At 40.0% G+C, this 19958-nt stretch overlaps 1 protein-coding gene across 2 annotated transcripts in view; it reads right to left on the minus strand.

The window, feature by feature from the left end:
- The window catches only part of ASZ1 (ankyrin repeat, SAM and basic leucine zipper domain containing 1), a 33170-nt gene extending 13438 nt beyond the window's left edge, over positions 1-19732 (minus strand). Inside the window, exons 1-5 of one of the 2 annotated variants that reach the window (XM_033162925.1) lie at positions 19616-19732; positions 18229-18328; positions 14424-14546; positions 12925-13036; positions 920-1031 (exon numbers count right to left, since the gene is read on the minus strand). In XM_033162925.1, coding sequence (XP_033018816.1) covers positions 920-1031; positions 12925-13036; positions 14424-14546; positions 18229-18328; positions 19616-19723 — 555 coding nt within the window. In that variant the 5' untranslated portion in view covers positions 19724-19732. Of the gene's footprint in view, positions 1-919; positions 1032-12924; positions 13037-14423; positions 14547-18228; positions 18329-18615; positions 18680-19615 lie in introns of those variants that run through there. The other variant, XM_033162926.1, reaches the window with a different exon arrangement.
- Positions 19733-19958: the final 226 nt, after the last annotated feature.

The raw sequence follows: 19958 nt of genomic DNA on the forward strand, positions 1-19958 counted from the left end.
AACATAAATTACCACTGAATCAATGTCTCATTTGGTTCAATCCTGCCTGCTATTCAAGCTTAACATACTGTTTGTTGGTTTGTTTGTTCTCTTCTACTCTTTCAAACAAATAAGTGAAAGCTCTGGGGCTTGAATCTGGAGTTGTCCTGTACGAGTTCTTAGTCAAACATTACTGATTGCCCCTTCCAGCTACAGTCCCTCGTACCACACCTCAAGCTATTCTGGAGGGTCTCCAATCCTTGAAATGGGATGGATTTTTAGGAGCCATAGGAAACTGGCAGGAAGAGAGATGAGAAAGTCCAACTCCATGAGCAGAGCTGTGCTTGCAAAAGTTAACATTCACACCAGTATGTGTTCTTCCTTACATGGAATTCAGCTAGATTAGCTGAATTTTACTATTTTACTTACTATTCTTCAGATAGATTATACCATTCACCCCAATCTAGCATCAGCATCTGCATAATGAAACTGTTTTAATTCCTGAAATCAATAGACTACTTCAGAGTAAGGTGGGGGGAAAACCATGCATCAATCAGTCATTTGTGTCAGCATCGAGTTTCCAGGGCTGAAAGCCAGGGCCCAATAATATAAAAAAACAAAAAACCCAGTTTATTACTTCAGAAAAAGAAAAAAGTAAGCAAATCTATTTTATATGTGGTTTGTGTTATATGTGTATATCCCTTCTTTGGATCCTGGCTACACATGAACTCTTCATAACTGAGAAAAAACTTAAATGTATGTGAAATAATCTGATTGTGTCAGGGGCACCCCCTCATTTTAGTAAAGTATTTTTCCTTCTCCTCCAAAAACAAATGGAGAAACAAGGGAGGGTGAAAGAAAATCTGTGAATGATGCAAGATTAAGCACATTTCAGAAATAATTAAAGTCTGTCTTGTTGCTTAGAATAAAGCTCACTTACTGTGTAACCACGTTCATCCTGAGCATTTATTTGTGATCCATGAGCAGCAAGAAGAGTTACAACTTGAGGATGGCCTTCACGGGCTGCATACATTAATGGAGTCATTTTCTTCCTAAGGAAAAATCCATTTAATATCCATTAAAGCAGCTATCATGTTCTTAATCCAAACACTATTTATTCTGTTAATATTTCATATGTTTCTCATGTGCAAAGGCCTTAGTAAAACTTATTTTGTAATAAATGGTAAACCACCAACACATTAGGCCTTGAAACAACAAATCATGGAAACAATGCTGAAAACACAACCAAAGAAACAAACTTTGCCTGTTGCATTTCACTGTAGACTCTTGGCTTTGCAGAGGATAAAGGGTTAATATTTGGAATGTGAAGTATACACAGTGTGCTGGTAGGCATAGCTGTCCTGCTTGAAGAAAACCCTATGGGTAATTCCATAGTGACCAATGTAACATGTGTAAGCTTCTTTACCTAATATTTTGTGTTTCAGCTAATATTAGTAAGGCCAATTAAAATTAAAATATTTCTGTGTTAACCGGCTTGATCTTCCCTATAAATAGAATCAAGAAATATACAAATGGTAGTTTAAATGTTTTCTTTTTATTGCATTTTAAAATATACCGGTCCCGAGAGATCTACGTTGGCTCCCAGTAAGTTTCCGAGCACAATTCAAAGTGATGGTGCTGACCTTTAAAGCCCTAAACGGCCTCAGTCCTGTATACCTGAAGGAGCGTCTCCACCCCTATCATTCAGCCCGGACACTGAGATCCAGCGCCGAGCGCCTTCTGGCGGTTCCCTCACTGCGAGAAGCAAAGCTACAGGGAACCAGGCAGAGGGCCTTCTTGGTAGACCTCTCATCAGAGGTCAAACAGATAAACAACTCCCTGACATTTAGAAAATACCTGAAGGAAGCCCTGTTTAGGGAAGTTTTTAATCTGCGATATTTTAATGTATTTTAATATTTGCTGGAAGCCACCCAGAGTGGCTGGGGTGACCCAGCCAGATGGGCGGGGTACAAATAAATTATTATTATTATTATTATTATTATTATTATTATTATTATTATTATTATTACTACTACTACTACTAATGTAACAGTTTTGCAACCTCAAGAACTTATCTGTAACTTATATAAGTGTTTTCTCTAAAAGTATGAATGTTTTAAAAATCCACCTGTGGCAATATACACAAAGAGCTACTGTTTCATGGGCAAGTGTCAAAATTATGGTTATGTTTACTGTAAACTGACTGGGAAAAGGTTTTCTGGAGAATGACCTGTGATCAATGTACATCATCAAAGTATAATGTAACAATTTATTGATAGACACCCATAAACAAATGCCACCAAAACAAGACCCTGTGTACATAACACTTTACTATGCATTCATAAGTTGTAGGTCAGCATCAAGTTTATGTGGGAAGTTGTAAAGTCCAAAGCAAGTTACACTTAGCTGTAGCAACACTAATGATTTGTTTATTTTCAATCCAACATTTATCACCACTTGCAGGGAAGACTAATGTCACAGAAGCCCTTTTTATGAAAAGGATTTCATACTGATAAATATCTTATTGCATCACCAATTTTTTTTCATTATTTCCTGTGTTTGTGGTCCAGTCATACCTCGGGTTACGGCTGCTTCAGGTTGCAAGATTTCGGGTTGCGCACCACGCAGAACCCAGAAGTAACGGAACGCGTTACTTCTGGGTATCAGCACTCGCGCAGAAATGCTAAATCGTGCTTTGCGCATGTGCAGAAGCACCGAATCGCAACCCGCACGTGCGCAGAAGCAGCACTGCGGGTTGCAAACGCGCCTCCCGCATGGATCGCATTTGCAACCCGAGCGTCCACTGTACTCACTTTAAATTTTGTTAAAAGGTCATTTACACTTCATCCTTTTACATGGTTATACTGTTCCCTGAGGTGAGGCAAGAGACCAGCTCCTAAGGGGAATTTTGTGTCTCTAGAACAGTCGCTCACCAAACTTTTTTTTGTCATGCCCCACCTAAGCATCTCTAAAATCCTGATTCCCCCCCCCCATGACATATAATTCTTATTATTCAAAAAGCGAACTCCTATTCACATGAAGGAAGTCCAAAAGGTCATTTCATTATCGAATTGCTCCCCTTAAAAATCAAATAGCCCCCCTGTGGGGCGTGTGCCCCATGTTAGGAACCACAGCTCTAGAGTAAGGAAGGGGATCCTCTAGCTCAGTGGTGGCGAACCTATGGCATATAATAATAATAATAATAATAATAATAATAATAATAATAATAATAATAATAAACATTATCTATAACCTGTCCATCTGGCTAGGTTTATTTATTTATTTATATTTGTATGTGCGCACACAATCATAATTATCTCATATTAAAAATTGGGAGGGTGGCTCTTAGTACAACCCTCCAGTGTACACTCGTGGCCAAAATTGTGGAACCTTCTGGAAAAAACGTATTTCCGAGGTTTGATGGCTCATAACACCACTTTGTTGTGGAGTAATACCAGTGCTTTCTTTCTGTGGGGACGCATACTCCTAAACATTTTCTGAATTTAACGGGAGAAGAAGCTAACCGTATTTATTTTTCCTGATTTGAACTGTATCCCCCCCCCCCCGGTGGTGATTTTTTGAGTCAAAATGAGAATACCCCTAAACATTTTTTTAAAAAAAGGCAGTTATACCATAAAATTATATATCAATGGAAAGGTAATTTAATGAAGAATGCAATGCAATAACTTTTATGAAGGCTTATTTATTACAACAGCAGTCATAAAGAAGAAATGCGAAACACACAGAAAAAATGAGATATACAGGTTAAATTGCTGTGTTGGCACTTTGCGATAAAAAAGTGGGTTTGGGGTTGCAGTGTGGGCGCTCGGTCTTTAAAAGGTTCGCTGTCACTGCTCTAGCCCATGGGCCAATCTTTGCCTACCAGGCTTCCACATTTGTCCTGTGAAGCCAGGGTTACCCACTCAACACCTAATATCATGCAAGTAAGAGCCGGGCTTGACCAAAACTGTTTTGTGCAGCTACAAAAGCACACAAAATCCAGCTGGTTGTCAGGAGCCTTTGAAGCAATGCACAAAACAGGGACCCAGTGCTAAACAATCAATCCCCGCCGCACATCTGCTGATATTATGCAAGTTGCACATTGCAGTGTTACAATGATCACAATAAATGTTGCATGCAAAATACATTTAAAGTAACATATCATCACGTTTTCTTAATGTTAAGATCATCAAAAAGGAGAATAAACTTAAAACAAAGTTTTCCTTTTCATTTGTGTGGTGAGGGGGAGTATGTGTTTTTGTGACCAATGTAACACATTTGAGTTTTATTATCCTAAGCTCATCTGGTTTGTTCCTAACGTAAATTTTTTTTTTGTCAACTATCAATACAATAAAGGTCTTAACCTATTCTCTATTTTCTTAGAAAGGTCTTTAATTGAACTTTAGGGGGGAAATTAAGAGAAATTCTGAGTCATATTGTGTGCCATCCTTTTGTTTGGCTTTCTTGTGTGTAAAATGCTATTTTGGAAGACTGTTGCCAGATAACGAAACTACAGGAAATTATATTCAAAATAATATATAATAGGTTAACTATATATGACAATGAAAAATGGGTCTGCAGATTAACATTTTCATAGAATTACATATAAAAAAACAGCATGGCTTGTTAACCATCTTACAAACCACTAGAGGGACCCATAAAAACACATGATGAAAGGCTGCACTTCTTTCAAAAATGCTGGCAAATGGACTTGCTCAAGTCTTCATTCCCAGGTAACATTTATAAGAGAAAATGGGGGAAAGGTCACAATCCTATTCTTGATTTATCAAAACATGTACCACAGAAAAAGAAAAAGCTTATCCACAGAAGAGCAAATAGTTGAACCATATCATTTGTTTTAAGAATCCAAAATGACACCTCATCAGTTACAATGAAATCATCTCATTGTTAAAAAATAAACAGGATTACACAAATGTAAGTTTGGATCTTGGTTGGATCAAATGTACCCTCAAGTACTTTTGAAATGCACAAATGCTATGAGAAAATGTCCATTTCCTAAGTTCATTAACAATGAATGCACGGGTTGTCATTTCAAATGATGCATTATGAAAGTTTGGCCATTTCAAAAATTTATCTTTAAGAGCAATTTAAGAACATTGCACAAGAAAATGTTCTGCAAAATATTCCAGTTCAAAAATCTCCACAAAATCCACATCACTACACATATTGCAAGGAACTTAAAAATTGTTTAGCCCAAGTATAGTGGACCTTCGGCTTGCAGGCCAAATCAGGTCCAGACAAGGTCCTTATTTCGTCCACATGGTTGTTTCCCCAAAACCATTCCCACTTGCCCCACACTTGATGGCCTATGCAAGACTGCTAAGGTATAATTATGAGCCTTAAGGTGTATTTTGGATTGTGCACTGGCAAGAGAGGCTTGCTGTCACCACCATCAGTTGGTATCAGTTCCCCAGGCAATTCTGTAGCATAGCCAAATTCAGCAGAATGTAGGGCTTGAAGGTACAGTACTGCCTGTCACCTGATAGGCGCTAACCAAGGTCACTGGAGAACTTGGCAGTATAGCCAACCCCTGCAAAACCAGAGCCTGACGTCAGTGCTGATCAACAGTAACCACTTGGCTGGGCTTAGAGCTTCCTTTCTAATTACAAAGGAAAAGTGAATCACCTAGATAGCTACAAAGGGGAAAAATGGGACATAGTTTCAACCCACTTGTCAAAATGACCTGCTGAGCATGGGTGAACAGCTAGATCCAGTACCCCACCCCTAGCCCTAGCCCACTCCAGTCACCATCAGTTCCCCAAAGTAGAAAACAAGTCTCAATATTAATGTCACCTCCCCAAGATTATTTGCCTTAGGAAAGCAGGAAAACATTGTACCAACTCTAGGGCTGGGTGATATCTGGTTCTCAGCACTGTGATATATCACCAGCTAAATATTGTGATTTAGTGATTATCATGATGTCTGAAACATGAAACAATGTAGGATGGGGGTTGGAGATCAGACAAAGGAGCAGTCATTGGAGATCGAGTCATAATGAATCCCACCTTTATCATCTACTATTCTAGACACTTGATTACGCTCGCTCTTCTAGCCATAAGCCTAGAAAACTTATTTCCAAACTCATGATACACTCTACTTGTTCAGAACATAGCAGTGCAGATTTATTCTAAATCTAATGCTTGGTACTTATGCAACAGATCTTTATACACTTGTGGGCTTCTTACATTTTTATGTTTTCATTCAAACACGACTACCTCCTGATTCAGTTTTGTTTTACCTCACCCCCATTTGATATTTTAAATGACAGCTTCCTTCCTACAATGCCCTCAGGAGTGGCATTTGTATTAAACGAACAATAATTTTCAGACCGTAGTTTTTCCTTGATCTTTTGTCTCTGCAATAACCCCATAGGTAGCCACCAAGTTGGTATTGATGATCTTTTTTTATATATCAACAATTCCAATAATACTGTGGCATGATCTCAAACCAAAATGATCCCAATTTGATTTCGGAGTACCAAGACATTTGTGGTCTTATGTTGGCTTCGAACATTCGGCTGTACTATATTATGTGAAACCTTTCTCAATATTAGAGATTGCATGGATTTGGCATACAAGGTGTGGTATTGCTTATGTTTTTCTTTGTCAAAAATGCTGCACGTGCCAGTGGCCGCACATATGCTGATAGTGCACAAATGGGAAGGTGCCTGTACCACATTAGTAAATACAGAGCTAGATGGGACAATTAGCTGTCTGACTTAGTCTAAGGCAGATTTGTACATTGCGCATACAAAGTACTTTTTCATGCAAGCATACAATCACCTCATGGAATTCACTGCCATATGATGTAGAGAGGGAAACAGGGTTAAATTGATTTAAAATAAGATTAGCCAAGTCATGAAAAATAGGTTTCCCATAAATATGTGGCTAACCACTAAAGAAAACAGGATGTTATACTGATAAAACCTTTAGTCTGATCCAGCTGGTCTTATGCTCTTAGTAAGCCTTTTAAGCTACTGCAATATACTTGAGACGTCAGCTACTAACAATAAAATGAAGCTGAACAATAAACAATAGGAACTGTTACGCATAGGAATGACTCACCATCCCAACAGTGGGATGTAATACTATTCTACTTGAAGATAGTATAAAACGTCATCTGATAAGGCTTTGTATCACTTGTTGGTACCATAGTCGGAGGAAGAGAATCTTGAAGCAACTCAAAGGAACTATGTACAAAGAAAACCAATGCTAACTATGAGCTTTCAAATATTAACTAGAATATCAAGAAAGATGGAACACAACCATCCATGTATCCACAGAACACAATGGCCTCTAAAGGCAGGCAGGTTTAGGTCAAACACTGGGGAGGGGTACATTTTTTTACCCAGAATATTTTCATTCTGTAAAGAGTTAACAGTTCCACCACAAGATGGCAACAGATGCTAGACAAGTATGGTAGCAAATTTTGCAGAATGTTCTGCAACTTTTCATTTTTCACATTTGGGAGACTATTTCTAAAATGTATTCCTGAACCTAAGTAATTGAGTAGATTAATACAGGACTTTTCAGTTTGGCAACCAGGTAACTATTACAAATGGAAGCTTGTAATAAGTAAGTTTGCACTTCACCTGGAAGACACTCACACAAACCAAATGCAGCAGAGAGGTCCCATTCAAGTCTACTCACAAATTTCATGGGCCTCCTTTTAAAGACAATCCAACTCAAGTTTAGTTTGTGAATAGGTTCCACTGACATCCCTTTGCAACAAGATTTCAATCTCGAATTTAGGTAGCTATTCATGAATTGATTCGGGAATGAAGATAATGGTATTAAATTTCTATTGTTACTACAATAGAATTTACACATCTATGATAAATGTTTTACTGCTAGGTAAAATTTATCTCACATCATGGATGATTTCTAGGTTGACAAAAACAAGAAACCTCTTCTTTTCAACTTTGAAGTCATCAAGTACTATGCCTGGGATGTCTCTCAGTGTAGACCCCATTTATTGTATGTTCAAGAAAGCTGAAAAATAACTATACAGTAGAACAGCTTTCAAAGTTACAAAGCAGCAATTTAAAGGAAAATATTTAATTGACACTTAACTGTGAACAAACACACAAGAATTTCTTTTAGGCTCAATCAAGACAACAAGCCAAATATCACTATACCACATACTTTGTAGTTTGTCTGTCTGTCTCCCTTTTCCCTTTGAATTGCTTTTGCTTGTGAAGTAGATGCACAATCTGAAAGCGAAGAAGAAAGGGAGCTCCCTTTTTGGAGAACTTGTAACCTATAACCCAAGAGGTTTAACACTTTTTCAAGTTCAATACTAAGCCCAAAGGTTCCAACAGTTAAGTGTTAGTGGCTCAGCTCCAGTGATAAAAGAATTCAGCATTATCAAGAAAGCAATGGAAACTACACAAAAAGAAATGTTTCCTTTGTGAACTCAAAAGAACTAAGATGGCACAAGAGATCCCTGCAAATAATGTACCAAGTTTCATTGATATCAATAGCCATTGTTTTATAGTACTGCCACTCACGATATGTGCTGTGCTCTGCTCATTCTCTGTGAATTCATTCTGACTCAAAGTACTATACTGTATAGAGGAGGGCTCCTATCAGGTGCTGTAATGTAGCTTTATGAAGGCTGAGAGTCTGATGGGCATCTAAGTTAAGCATTAAGAAAACAATATTGGGGGCCCAATCAGGGTGTGGCATTAGCCAGTGAGAATCCTTGCAGAATCTGTCTGAAAAGCATTTTTATTCTGCAATTAGTTACCCTCTAAAAGGGGGGTTGACTCATTTGAGTAATATGGGTTGACTCAAGTTCAAGAGGGAGGGAGAACACGTTAGAATTCTCTCCCACATGACATTTACGTACATCGAATGGATTTAAGAATTTATGTATTAAATTGATTCCAGAGGTTACGTCTCATGAATAAGGAACTCTAAAAAGGTAACCATGATTAAATGTAGTATTGTTTAAACCCTTCAAACTTATGGCTGATATTTTTCTTCTAGGGAGCAGATTAAAGACCTATACTATGATAACTGTTCTGTATCTCTGCTTTGGTGTCATTGATAGTAGGATTTATTACCTAAAAGATAAATGCAACACTTTTCCCAGGCCATATTCATGTAGTTAGATGTGTCATTAGACAAAGTTAACTATCATATGATAATAAAACCAAGGCCACTGAAATAACACAGTAGTGTTGGCATGATACTATCAGCAACAATAAATATATTCTGTTAAATTTTAATGTGTTAAGTAACTGGATAAAAATCTCAAACATTAACCAAGCTATCAACAACAACAAAAAGGCATGCTTGGACTAATGCATCATGCACTGTCCCCATTACTCATTTGCTTGAAATCTGCACTGAAAATACAGAGTACTTGCATATTTGATTCAAGTTATGATTATTTTTTAAAACCAACGTATTCAGTAACAGCTTGCAGACAACTTTTGCCTCAAATATCAAACTAAACTTTCATTTTTGTATTTAAATTACTGGATTAGAGAGAATTTACATTTCTCAATGTTTGTGCTGGATTTCTCTTGATAGTCAAATACAGGCACACCTCATTTTATTGTGCTTTGCAGGTACAGTGGTACCTCAGGTTACATAAGCTTCAGGTTACATACTCCGCTAACCCAGAAATAACACTTCAGGTTAAGAACTTTGCTTCAGGATAAGAACAGAAATTGGGCTCCGGCGGCGCAGCAGCAGCAGGAGTCCCATTTAGCTAAAGTGGTGCTTCAGGTTAAGAATAGTTTCAGGTTAAGAACGGACCCCCAGAATGAATTAAGTTCTTAACCAGAGGTACCACTGTATTGCGCTTTGTTACAAATTGAAGGAATGGAGGGGTTGCTGCTGCTGGGTTGGAAACAAGGTTGCAGGAGCTTGTCCCTGCTGCACAGTTGCTCCTGCTGCTCCTTACAGGGACATGAGTACAGCTGCAGGCAGCTCAGCTGCTCCCAGGAGAAGGAAGCCCACCCCCACCCCCCCGTTTTCTGGCCATGGGAGTGAAGCTGGAAAGGGCGGAGCACACTTTGGGGCTCCCCAGATGCATCTTGGATGGTGCACCTGAGCAATGAGAAATGGTGCTAAGGCCAGAAAACAGCTACTGTATTGGCCCAAATATAAACCACACCCACAAATAAGCGGCCCCTTTAAAATTCGGGGGGGGGGGGAGACAATACCCAAAAACGCTCCCTTAAAATTCCGCAGGCACTCAAACCCGTAAATGGCGAATGTAGAAGAAAATCCTATGGATACAGTATGTCCCTCGGGTAGGACAGGTGTCACTTCACCACACTCCTGGTGCCGCTTGCCACGCTCCTGGCTGCATGCTGGGCAGGGGGAGCCGCGCCGCGTTGCTGGTGGTTTTCCCCCTTCCCAACCTGGGGAGGACAAGGGACTGCGTGTGGGGCGGGCACCGCTTCCCCACGCTCCTGGCGATGTTTGCCCGCAACCCCGACTGCATTCTGGCGGGGGCATGCGCTGCATTGCCGGCGGCCTTCCCCCTTCCTGGCATTGGGGGAGAGGATGGAGGACTATGCGTGTTTGTCTTGCGCTCCTGGCTGCATACTGGGCGGGGGGGGGGAACCTTCCCCCTTCCCTGCTTCCTCCCTTTCCCAGTTTGATGTTGTGAGGGGTTCGTAGCAGTAAAACCCCCGCATCCAGAAACCATAAATCACTTTCAGCTTTCAGCTCACTCCTCACACCCAGTCGTAAGGGGGAAGGGCTGGGAAGCTGTGGGCGGGGGCTGCTTCCCTGCATTCCTGGCAGCATCACGGGCTGAAGGGAAACCGTGCCATGGTGCCAGCAGTCTTCCCCCTCCCCCACGTTCTTTCCTACCCAGCTTTGGGGGAGGCTGGGGGAGCTGTGGATGGGACAGGAGCAATATCGTAAAAGTCAATTTTTGTCAGGTCACAAATTTAAGCCACACTTTAACTTTTCATGGTCGGAATTTGGAGAAAAAGTGTGGATTTATTCGGATCAATACAGTATCTACAATGCCAAAGATGCCCTAAGTAAAACAGCCACTACTTGAGGCTCTATCAGGGGAAATGAAGACGGAGACTCTGAGTCCATGCTCCTCAAATTCAAAGAGGAGACAACAATGGAGGGAAGGCAAGTTAGGCCTTGATACCCAAACCATCCATGACTGGTTACCAAACCTACTGCTTACAGAGAATCTTACCACCAACAAAAAGGAGTTCTTGGAGAGGTCTGGCAATGCTAATATTAGGGAAATATGTTCAATGAGTATTGTGTGGAGTCCAGGTGGTGATGGGTGGGCATCAAAGTTCTCAGTGGGCTGGGGTACTTTTTCCCAAAAGAAATCTATCTCTGCATAGAAGCCACTGAACAGCCAACAGAGTAAGCCTCTATGGTTTGGGGGATTGGGGCGAACAAAGAGCATTTAACAAAAGGTAACTGTTTACTACAGTAAGCACATAACCACATGATCACCTGTACCGTCCATCCACATAGTAGGAAGAATTTTACCATTCCCTTGCTCCCCTGGATTTCTGATTGTGTAAAGTTCTCCTCAGCAGTGGGTAGATAATAAAACAGTGTTACAGATAATCAACTACAGTACCAATGTGGGTCAGTGTGAATGAGGGCTTGTTAACACCAGGAACTAGTCAATTGCCTGGTAAGCTGTGATAAGGCGGTATCACCGTCATGAAAGTAGGCAGGGAAATATTTATAAATTGGAAGTGAACAAGTTGTCTTTCCACCTTCCTCATTTCTGATTCACTGCAAATGACAGTACATGTGGGCAGGAAGGTTAGTGCAATTTTGAAGTCTCATAATGTTAGTGGACTTGCTTGCAAGGCTAGCGAATTGGCTGTGACCAGCAAGAGATAAGCTCTGAACAGATGGGAGATTTCCATACCAAACAAATATGCTAATATTTATATCCTGCCTGACAACAGTCTCCAAGATGGCTGAAAACTAGTGGAAATTAATATAGTAAATGTAAGATTCTTTTAAAAATACAGTGATAAGTCATGGAAGGCTTTAAAACAGGGGTGGTTCTCCAGATGTTGCTGGACTCCAACCCCATCAGCCAGCATGTCCAGTGGTACAACATCTGGATGGCTATTTCTGCTTTTGTAGAACAGTTATAGAAAATGTTCACTCTTCAGGTCTAAGATATTGTCACTGCCAATGTTAAAGCTATTTAGCTTAGGAAAATAGTTTAGTTTTCAAGAGGAGTGGAAAATTGAACAAGATAGTATTTTATAGCATTTGAGAAACTAAAAAGCAGCAGCTCTGAAAGAAATATCTTCCACACAACTAACATTGTAAGTGGATGTAACATTCAAAATGCATTGAGCTTCTAGTCCTCAATCACACCTGTTCTTCTACAGCAAAACACAGCATGCTGAAAAATTAGTTTGCTTACTGGATCAACAGCAAAGTTTAGCCAATACAACAAAGTACAGTCATACCTTGGGTTACGGTCGCTTCAGGTTGCGCGATTTCGGGTTGCGCACTGCACCGAACCCGGAAGTAATGGAATGCGTTACTTCTGGGTTTCGGCACTCGCGCATGCGCAGAAGCGCCAAATCGCGACCCGCACATGCACAGATGCGGCGCTGCGGGTTGCGAACGCGCCTCCCGTATGGATCGTGTTCACAACCCGAGCGTCCACTGTAAGTTCATGATCAAATCTTTCATCAAGTTTCTCAATGCAAATGGTTAACAAATGTTACAAAACCATTTGGAGGGCTACTTCAGAAGAGGACAAAAGGTTTAGGAGAAAACAGAACCCACATAAGGCACTGTAAGCAAACAGAAACATTGGTAGTACATATCAGAAAGTGAAGGCCAAAGACCTACTCAAAAGTTATCTATTGGTAGTAAACATGACAGAACAAGTTCAATTAAAAATGATTAAGTCAGAAATTTGGAGATAATGTTGTTTGCTTACCTACAAGCAGCATTAGGGTTAGCATTTCTTGAGAGAAGCAGTTCTACACACTTTAAAATCTGCTCTTCTGAAGTATGTGCTGTGCATGCAGCCATCAATACTGTATATTGATCTAAATGAAAATTATACAAATAATCAATGATTCCTATAATAAAACACAATAACCAGACACAGTAAAAAAAAATGTGCAAAGACCAATGCTTGTTACAAGCACAATACACAGAAACCACCAACTGCATTTAATTGTAAATGGAGAATTCATAACATTAAATTTGTTTAAATTTCAAGAGAAATTTCTTATTGGTCTCAATTTGAAATTTACAGTGTAAACTTTAAATGCATATTTAAACTTAACTACAGGTTGCTAGATTTAATATTTATTTAAAACTATGTTACCTGAATAACAACAGCTTGTAGATACTCTGTATCCCAAGAGAATACATTTTTTTGCATACCTCCAACTGTACATAGATATACATGTCATTTTCAGTGCTATACATGTCATGTTCAATGCTATATAAGTCACTTACATTTATACTCATATTGTACTACTTCGGCTATGTGTTTAATAAAATATTGAATTCTTGCATTGTGAAAAACAAAGATTATGGTGAAAAGTGAAAAACATGAATTGCAAAAAAACTAGAGCTTACAGAACAAAACCAACTTCAGATATGAAATCAGCATTGAAAGAACATAACAACAGTTGAAAAATCTCATGCAACAGAAAATGAAAAAAAATTGTTCCCCAGTGTAATTATTGTGATAATGATTTTTATACTAATATTTGGATTTAATATTTAGCTGCCAATTGCTAATAATTAAACGGTTCTATCCAAAGACAACACTGTCCCTTTGGCTCTCTGCATTCCACCAGGCTTCCATTGTGCCTACTGTATCTATGCTCTCCTTTACAACCAAGCACTCAAACTTTCCCATCTCAGTTCAGAGGCTTCTAGTATTGGCATATAAAACCTATACAGTACACTGTGTCTTTTTCCAAATATTTCTGGTGTTTGTTTTTAACTTACAGCACTCCAGACTCCTTGAACTGCTGTCATTTTCAATGCCTACTTCTGCCCCTTCCCCATTTGGGCAATCAAACTTTTTCACCCTCATCCCATATTGGAACTAGATTCCCTCCTTTCCTGAAATATAATACAATTTTTATTATTTGTACCCCGCTCATCTGACTGGGTTTCCAGTCTCATTCTCCATGACAGTGGAGGAAGTGTCAACCCTGGGAGTGGGATATCACTATCATGTCTCTGAAGGCCTCATCCACCAACCTCTCTGCCTTTGGTCTCAAAAGAACAAAAAATGAGGCACTCATTTTACCGAGCACACTCCCAGAGTTTCTCCCCAGCAGACAGATAGTCATACACGTAACATTATGTACAATACACTGGATAGCCCCCACACTCCTGCTGGCTTTCCACCTGCATACCTGAAGTCCTAAAACAAATGCAAGTAAGAATAGCTGATTTACTAAGGCTTACCCTTATCAAAACTTGCATTTGAACCTCTGTCCAGAAGGATATGCATGAGTTCCACATTTGAGACACTTGCAGCATACATCAGAGGAGTCCATCCAAACTTAAAAGTAGAATCCACACTTACACCTGCAATTTTATATATGCAAGAGTACACACAGTTAATAAAATAGAGACTCATACTTTCTTCAAAGACTTTAGATACAAATTCCAGAGCTCAGCAAAAGTTATCTAGACCAAGTGGTTTAGCCATTCAGTATGCAGAGATCAACAGCAGTAGTGGTGGTGGTTGAAATGCCTGTTGGAGCAGGAAAGTACTCAGAAGAATATCTGGCCCCAATATTTTGCCTTTCCAACTACTATTATCAAGAAGGTTGGGGAAAAGGCTTTATGTGCCCTCTCTCACATTTTGCTGGACTACAGCTCTCTTCAACCCTGACCACTAGCAATGCTGGCTAGGGTTGGTGAGACCTGGAGCACAACAACTGGAGGGCTACAGGTTCCCCATCCCTGTTATGCATCATTATCTACTCCACTGTCTCAGAACTCTACCCTTTGCTCAGAGCAATTGTGGCAGCAAGAACACCTGACAAAAGCTCAGGTAAGAGTGCCCCCAGGATCTGACCTTACCCATCTCCGCTATTGCAAGTATGAAAACAAAGTCACATTTTTATACTACTGGCAGCACTTAGTATTCTAGATCTCTGAAGGTGTTATTAAAAAGCAACTCATCAGATTACATTGCCTGGCACAATAGAATTTGAGACATTGTCTGGATTCTGCCACCAGCCAGGTGATTTGGGCAGCACATCCTATCTCCTAAGAAGATTACCATGGTAAGGAGGAGATCACTCTGGCCGCACCAATCAGCTAATGTAGAAGAACCTGCTCCAATGCTAGCTTCCTTCCACCCATTCCTTTTTGTATTGTGCATTTACACTGTGACTAGAAGCAGACACTCTCTTATTTATTTATTTATTTATTTATTTATAATCACTTAGAAAATTACAGATACTTTATAAATGTTAAATACTAATTGCCCGCAAGAACCAGCAAAAGTAACACTTTAGCCACGTGGAATCCTCCACATACAACTTAACAAAAAATAATCTTATTTAAATCACTTTTACTAAGGGATTTAGGTACAGAGATCTATAGCTATTTTCTCTAGATCATCCTTGTATCTCTATTCTAATTCCATGAAGGTGAGCATGATGGGCAGCAGGTGACAGACCCTGTCTCTCCTCATCAAACCTCCCTGGTTTCCAGGATGACCATGCAAGAAGCGATATGCCCGCCTCCATGGCTAGCACAGAAATGAAGCAGACCAGCAGAGGCAAAACTCTTTTGTTCCTCATCCATTGGCCCTCTTAGTAGAAAGCAATTATTTTTTAATTAGTCTACCAACAGAGATAGATAGATAGATAGACAGACAAATCATGGAAGCAACTTTTCTAGTTTGATATACAAGGTGATTCTAAACCAGTTTTCTTCAACCTTTGGTCCCCAGATGTTGTTAGACTACAATTCCCATCAACCCTGATCATTGTTGCTCAGCCAGTTGGGAATAACGGGCATTGTTCTTTGACAAGATCTGAGGACCAACAGCAGAAGAATTTAAGCTTTTTCAGACCAGAGACCCACCTGTAACCCATTTGGGGATTTGTTTGGTGGCAGTGCTGCTTCTATGATTCACATTAGGTCAGGCTAAGGCCCAGTTCTGGGTCCTGACCCATTAGTTGAGGACTAGTGCTCTAGGCCACTTGCACATAGTCATATGCAGTCCTATTTCACAATCATCTGGACAATCACTAGAAAGTTGCTGAGCTCATTGAGAACCTTTGCTCTCTTCATGGTATTTCTACAAGCTAGTAGAAATAATAGTCGTGTTCCAAAATGTACCAGCATCTTTTGTTTGACTAGCTAGGCTTTGACACTATGAAGAAAATGGTCCACAAATAAAGCTTGAAGTCAGCATAGAAGAGAAGAAAGTTACGTAATCACTTTATCTTCTCTTATTTGGACTAAGAGTATTTATTGGCTGAGAAGTCATTACTTACAGGAAAGCTGCTATTTTTATGGATAGAAAGCTCTCAAGTTGAAAAGGTGAAGTAATGCCTTAGGAGATTAAGATGAAGTTCCATGAAAAAAACTCTTATCTTAGAATATTTCAACATTTTTGACACTTGGGAAGTATGATAACAGGTCAATACATCATTCCTAATTTATGTTGCAATCCCCCTGAATTACTGGATTCAGTGATTAGCAATTCAGAATTACGAAGACTTCTCAGCATTTGCTGGTGTGTTAATTTCTATAATGTAATCTTGATTCACAATAAATAAAACTCACATTGCCATATCAACAGCAATCATGCCCCAGTATTTTTAAAATTTTTGTGGGGCATTTTCTTCAAAAACTGAGTAACTTGGTAAAATCAGTACTTGATACTTTTACAGCCCAGTTCTATACATATCTATTCAGAAATAAGTCCCAGATAAGCAGGCATAGACTGCAACCTATTCAAGACAGAGGAGGAGAGAAAGAGAAAGCAAGAAACTGACATTTTGGAAAATGTATTTAAATATATGCGCAGCAGTAATAACATTTTTGGAAATTCTACATATCTATCTAACCATCTTTACTACAGTTTCTCATTATTCTAGTTTGTATAAAGTAGTGTCCCAGAGATGGAACACCAATTGGCTATCACAATGACTATCACATTTATGCAGAAAACGTCATGTACCCCGCTAGATCAACAGGTATGTCTATTTCACCACACATAATGGAAACCCATTGCCACATGTAGCTTACTAATGTGCATGCCCATGGCACATAGACAAAGCACTCAGCACTTGAAACACATTCAGTAATGTCAAATGACTTTTTTTTTTGGAAGTATTTCCTGAAGGTAGGTTATTTTAACCTGATAGCTGAAAATTAATTTTTGTGGCCAGGAGTGGGGAACTGAATCTGTCAACGGGCCAGATCATCCAATTCCACACATGTGGGCCAGAATTGATGAGTGGAATTGCCCACCTGCCAATCACCAGACACCACAGTGATCCCAGGTGGCCCTTTTCTGCCTGCACAATTTGAAAATTTGATTGCCAGGTGCCTGCAAACCACCTTTAATCAAGTCTTTACCCGCTCCACACCTGACATCATATATAATGGACAGGTGGGCATAGCTTGACCAAAATGGCCTCATGGCTCAAATAAAGAGGCCTGGTGAGCTGAAGGCTAGACTCGTTCTCCACCCATTTTACAGCTTCCATTCCCACTATAATATCTGGACTTCAGATTTCAAAATCTCTGTTAGTTAAAAAGCTAAGTCTAGATTTTTCAAATCATTTGCTTTCAAAGTATTTTCTAAAGTGCTATATTATGAACATAGCTGGAACCTTCATAATGTAAACAGCAAATCCAGTAACATTCAGCTATTGGTCAAGAAATCTGTTCTAGTTCCAATTCATAAAACATCAGGTGAGCTACATGTGCAGTGAAAAGTTTCCACATTCCTGCTTTTGACAGCAGCCTGCCATGATGGCCAACAAGCTACCAATAAAAGTCAAGAGACTATGAGAAGCAGCAGAACTCAAAAGAAATTGCTCTTGGTTAAAAGAAAGGTGAGCAACTCCAGTGCACATTTGCAAGAACTTGCATTTGCTCAAAGGAGCTCATAAGATTCCTCTACGTATCTATGTGAAGAATAAAGATTTACCTTATAGTAAAAGCAACTTCTCAGAAAACCTTTCAAAATCTAGTTTAAACAGAAAAATTAAAACGGACAATCCATTAATCTTACCTGAATTTAAAAGCTCTTCAACAGCAGGCAAGTTTCCAGCCAGCAATGCTTTCTTCAATGCTTCATCTTTGTCATTTGACTGCAATATGTCATCCAGTTGCTAAACAGGAAAATAACTACATTGGTTTAGTGATTAAATATTTAGTTATTTTACACTTATATTCAACCTTTTCCCCCAAAGTTATCCCTACAAGTTCAAGGCTGCACACAATATATATTAAATTTCTATACGGCCCTTCATCTGAGGATAACAGGGCAGTTTACAATATAATACATTCTCCCTACTACTACCATTTTATTCTCACAGTCCACCTTGGAGGCTTATTAAATGGAATTACATGACACATCAGGAGCAAATAAATGTTGAAAAATGTAAAGTGCACCCACCTTGTTGAATTGTGTCACAGCATCCATTCCCACTTTTCTTGCCAACTGTACTATATTCTGTGACTCTTGGTTTACGATTTCTCTATTCTTTTAATTTGAAAATCCAATAAAAATAACTTTTTTTCTTTCTCTTTTGTAAAGCACACCTGGCTCTACTCCAAATTTCAAAGAGCAACACACTACATCTTGGAGGCTTATTAAATGGAATTACTCAACACATCTGAAGCAAATAAATGAGAAATATAAAGGGCACTCTGTTGTGTTGTGGCACCCATTTCCCCACTTTTCTCGACAGCTGTATTCTGTATCTCTTGCTTTATGATTCCCCCATGGGCGTAGCTAGGATTTGGGGGGGGGGGTTGGCAAAAAGTTGTGGGAGGTCACATTTTAGAAGTTTTTTGGATAGGACGCGGTCATTTCCTTTAATATGTAAAACTAAAAAACAAAGACTTTGGTTGGGGCGGGGCAGGCTTTATTATTTTAGTATTATTTATACAGCGCCCCATACCCGGAAGTCTCTGCTGAGTGGGTGGGGACAGAACCTCAGCTTGTTAAGTGTTTTTATTGCTTTTTAATACTTTTGGGGGATTTAATGGGCGACGCCCATGTTCTAGGCTCTATTACTTATATTTTGAAAATCCAATAAAACGACTATTTTTTTTAAAAAATGTAATACCCACCTGGCCCTATCTACTCGGAATTGCAACTGCTTGTGAGCCCCCCCCCCCCAAAAAAAAGTAACAGCATGGCAAACTGTGGGAACTCAAAATATATGCCCTCGGCCGTGAAACTCTCCACACAACCTACCTCTCAGGGCTGTTGTGCGAATTAAAAGGGGGGGGGCAAAAGAAAAGGGCTCTGCCTCGAAAGCTTCAGGTCACAAAACACCTGAATATAATAAAATGACTCTTAAGAGGGACGCAAGGGAAAAGACCCCAAAGGGCCTTTTGAGTAGGAAATTGTGCCTCCTGGAAGCGCCTCAGGCCCAGGCCTTCCTTACGTGCTTCTGAGGAGCCGCCTCGACGGAGCCGACGACCCAGCCGTCGTCGTCGCTGTCGCTGCTCTCTTCTCCGGCTGGCACCGCGAGGGAGAGAGCGCCGCTAGCCATCCCTCCACCGCCGCCAAACTCCTCTCACTCGACGGCGACCGCGCAGTTAAAAATAATGGAGATTTCTGTTTTTCAAATCCCCACGCCGCCGCCGCCGCCCCCTAACGCGCAGGCGCAGAAGGACGGGAACGCAGGGTGAGGACGCCAACCGCCTGTGAAAGCGGGAAAGTTGAAACGCCCAGAAGAGCACGAGGGACGGTTGGACGGGTGGCGCAGTCCATCTTCGAGGAGGGGT

This window comes from Lacerta agilis, chromosome 10 (genome assembly GCF_009819535.1).
Source record: "Lacerta agilis isolate rLacAgi1 chromosome 10, rLacAgi1.pri, whole genome shotgun sequence".
NCBI classification, from domain to species: Eukaryota; Metazoa; Chordata; class Lepidosauria; order Squamata; family Lacertidae; genus Lacerta; species Lacerta agilis.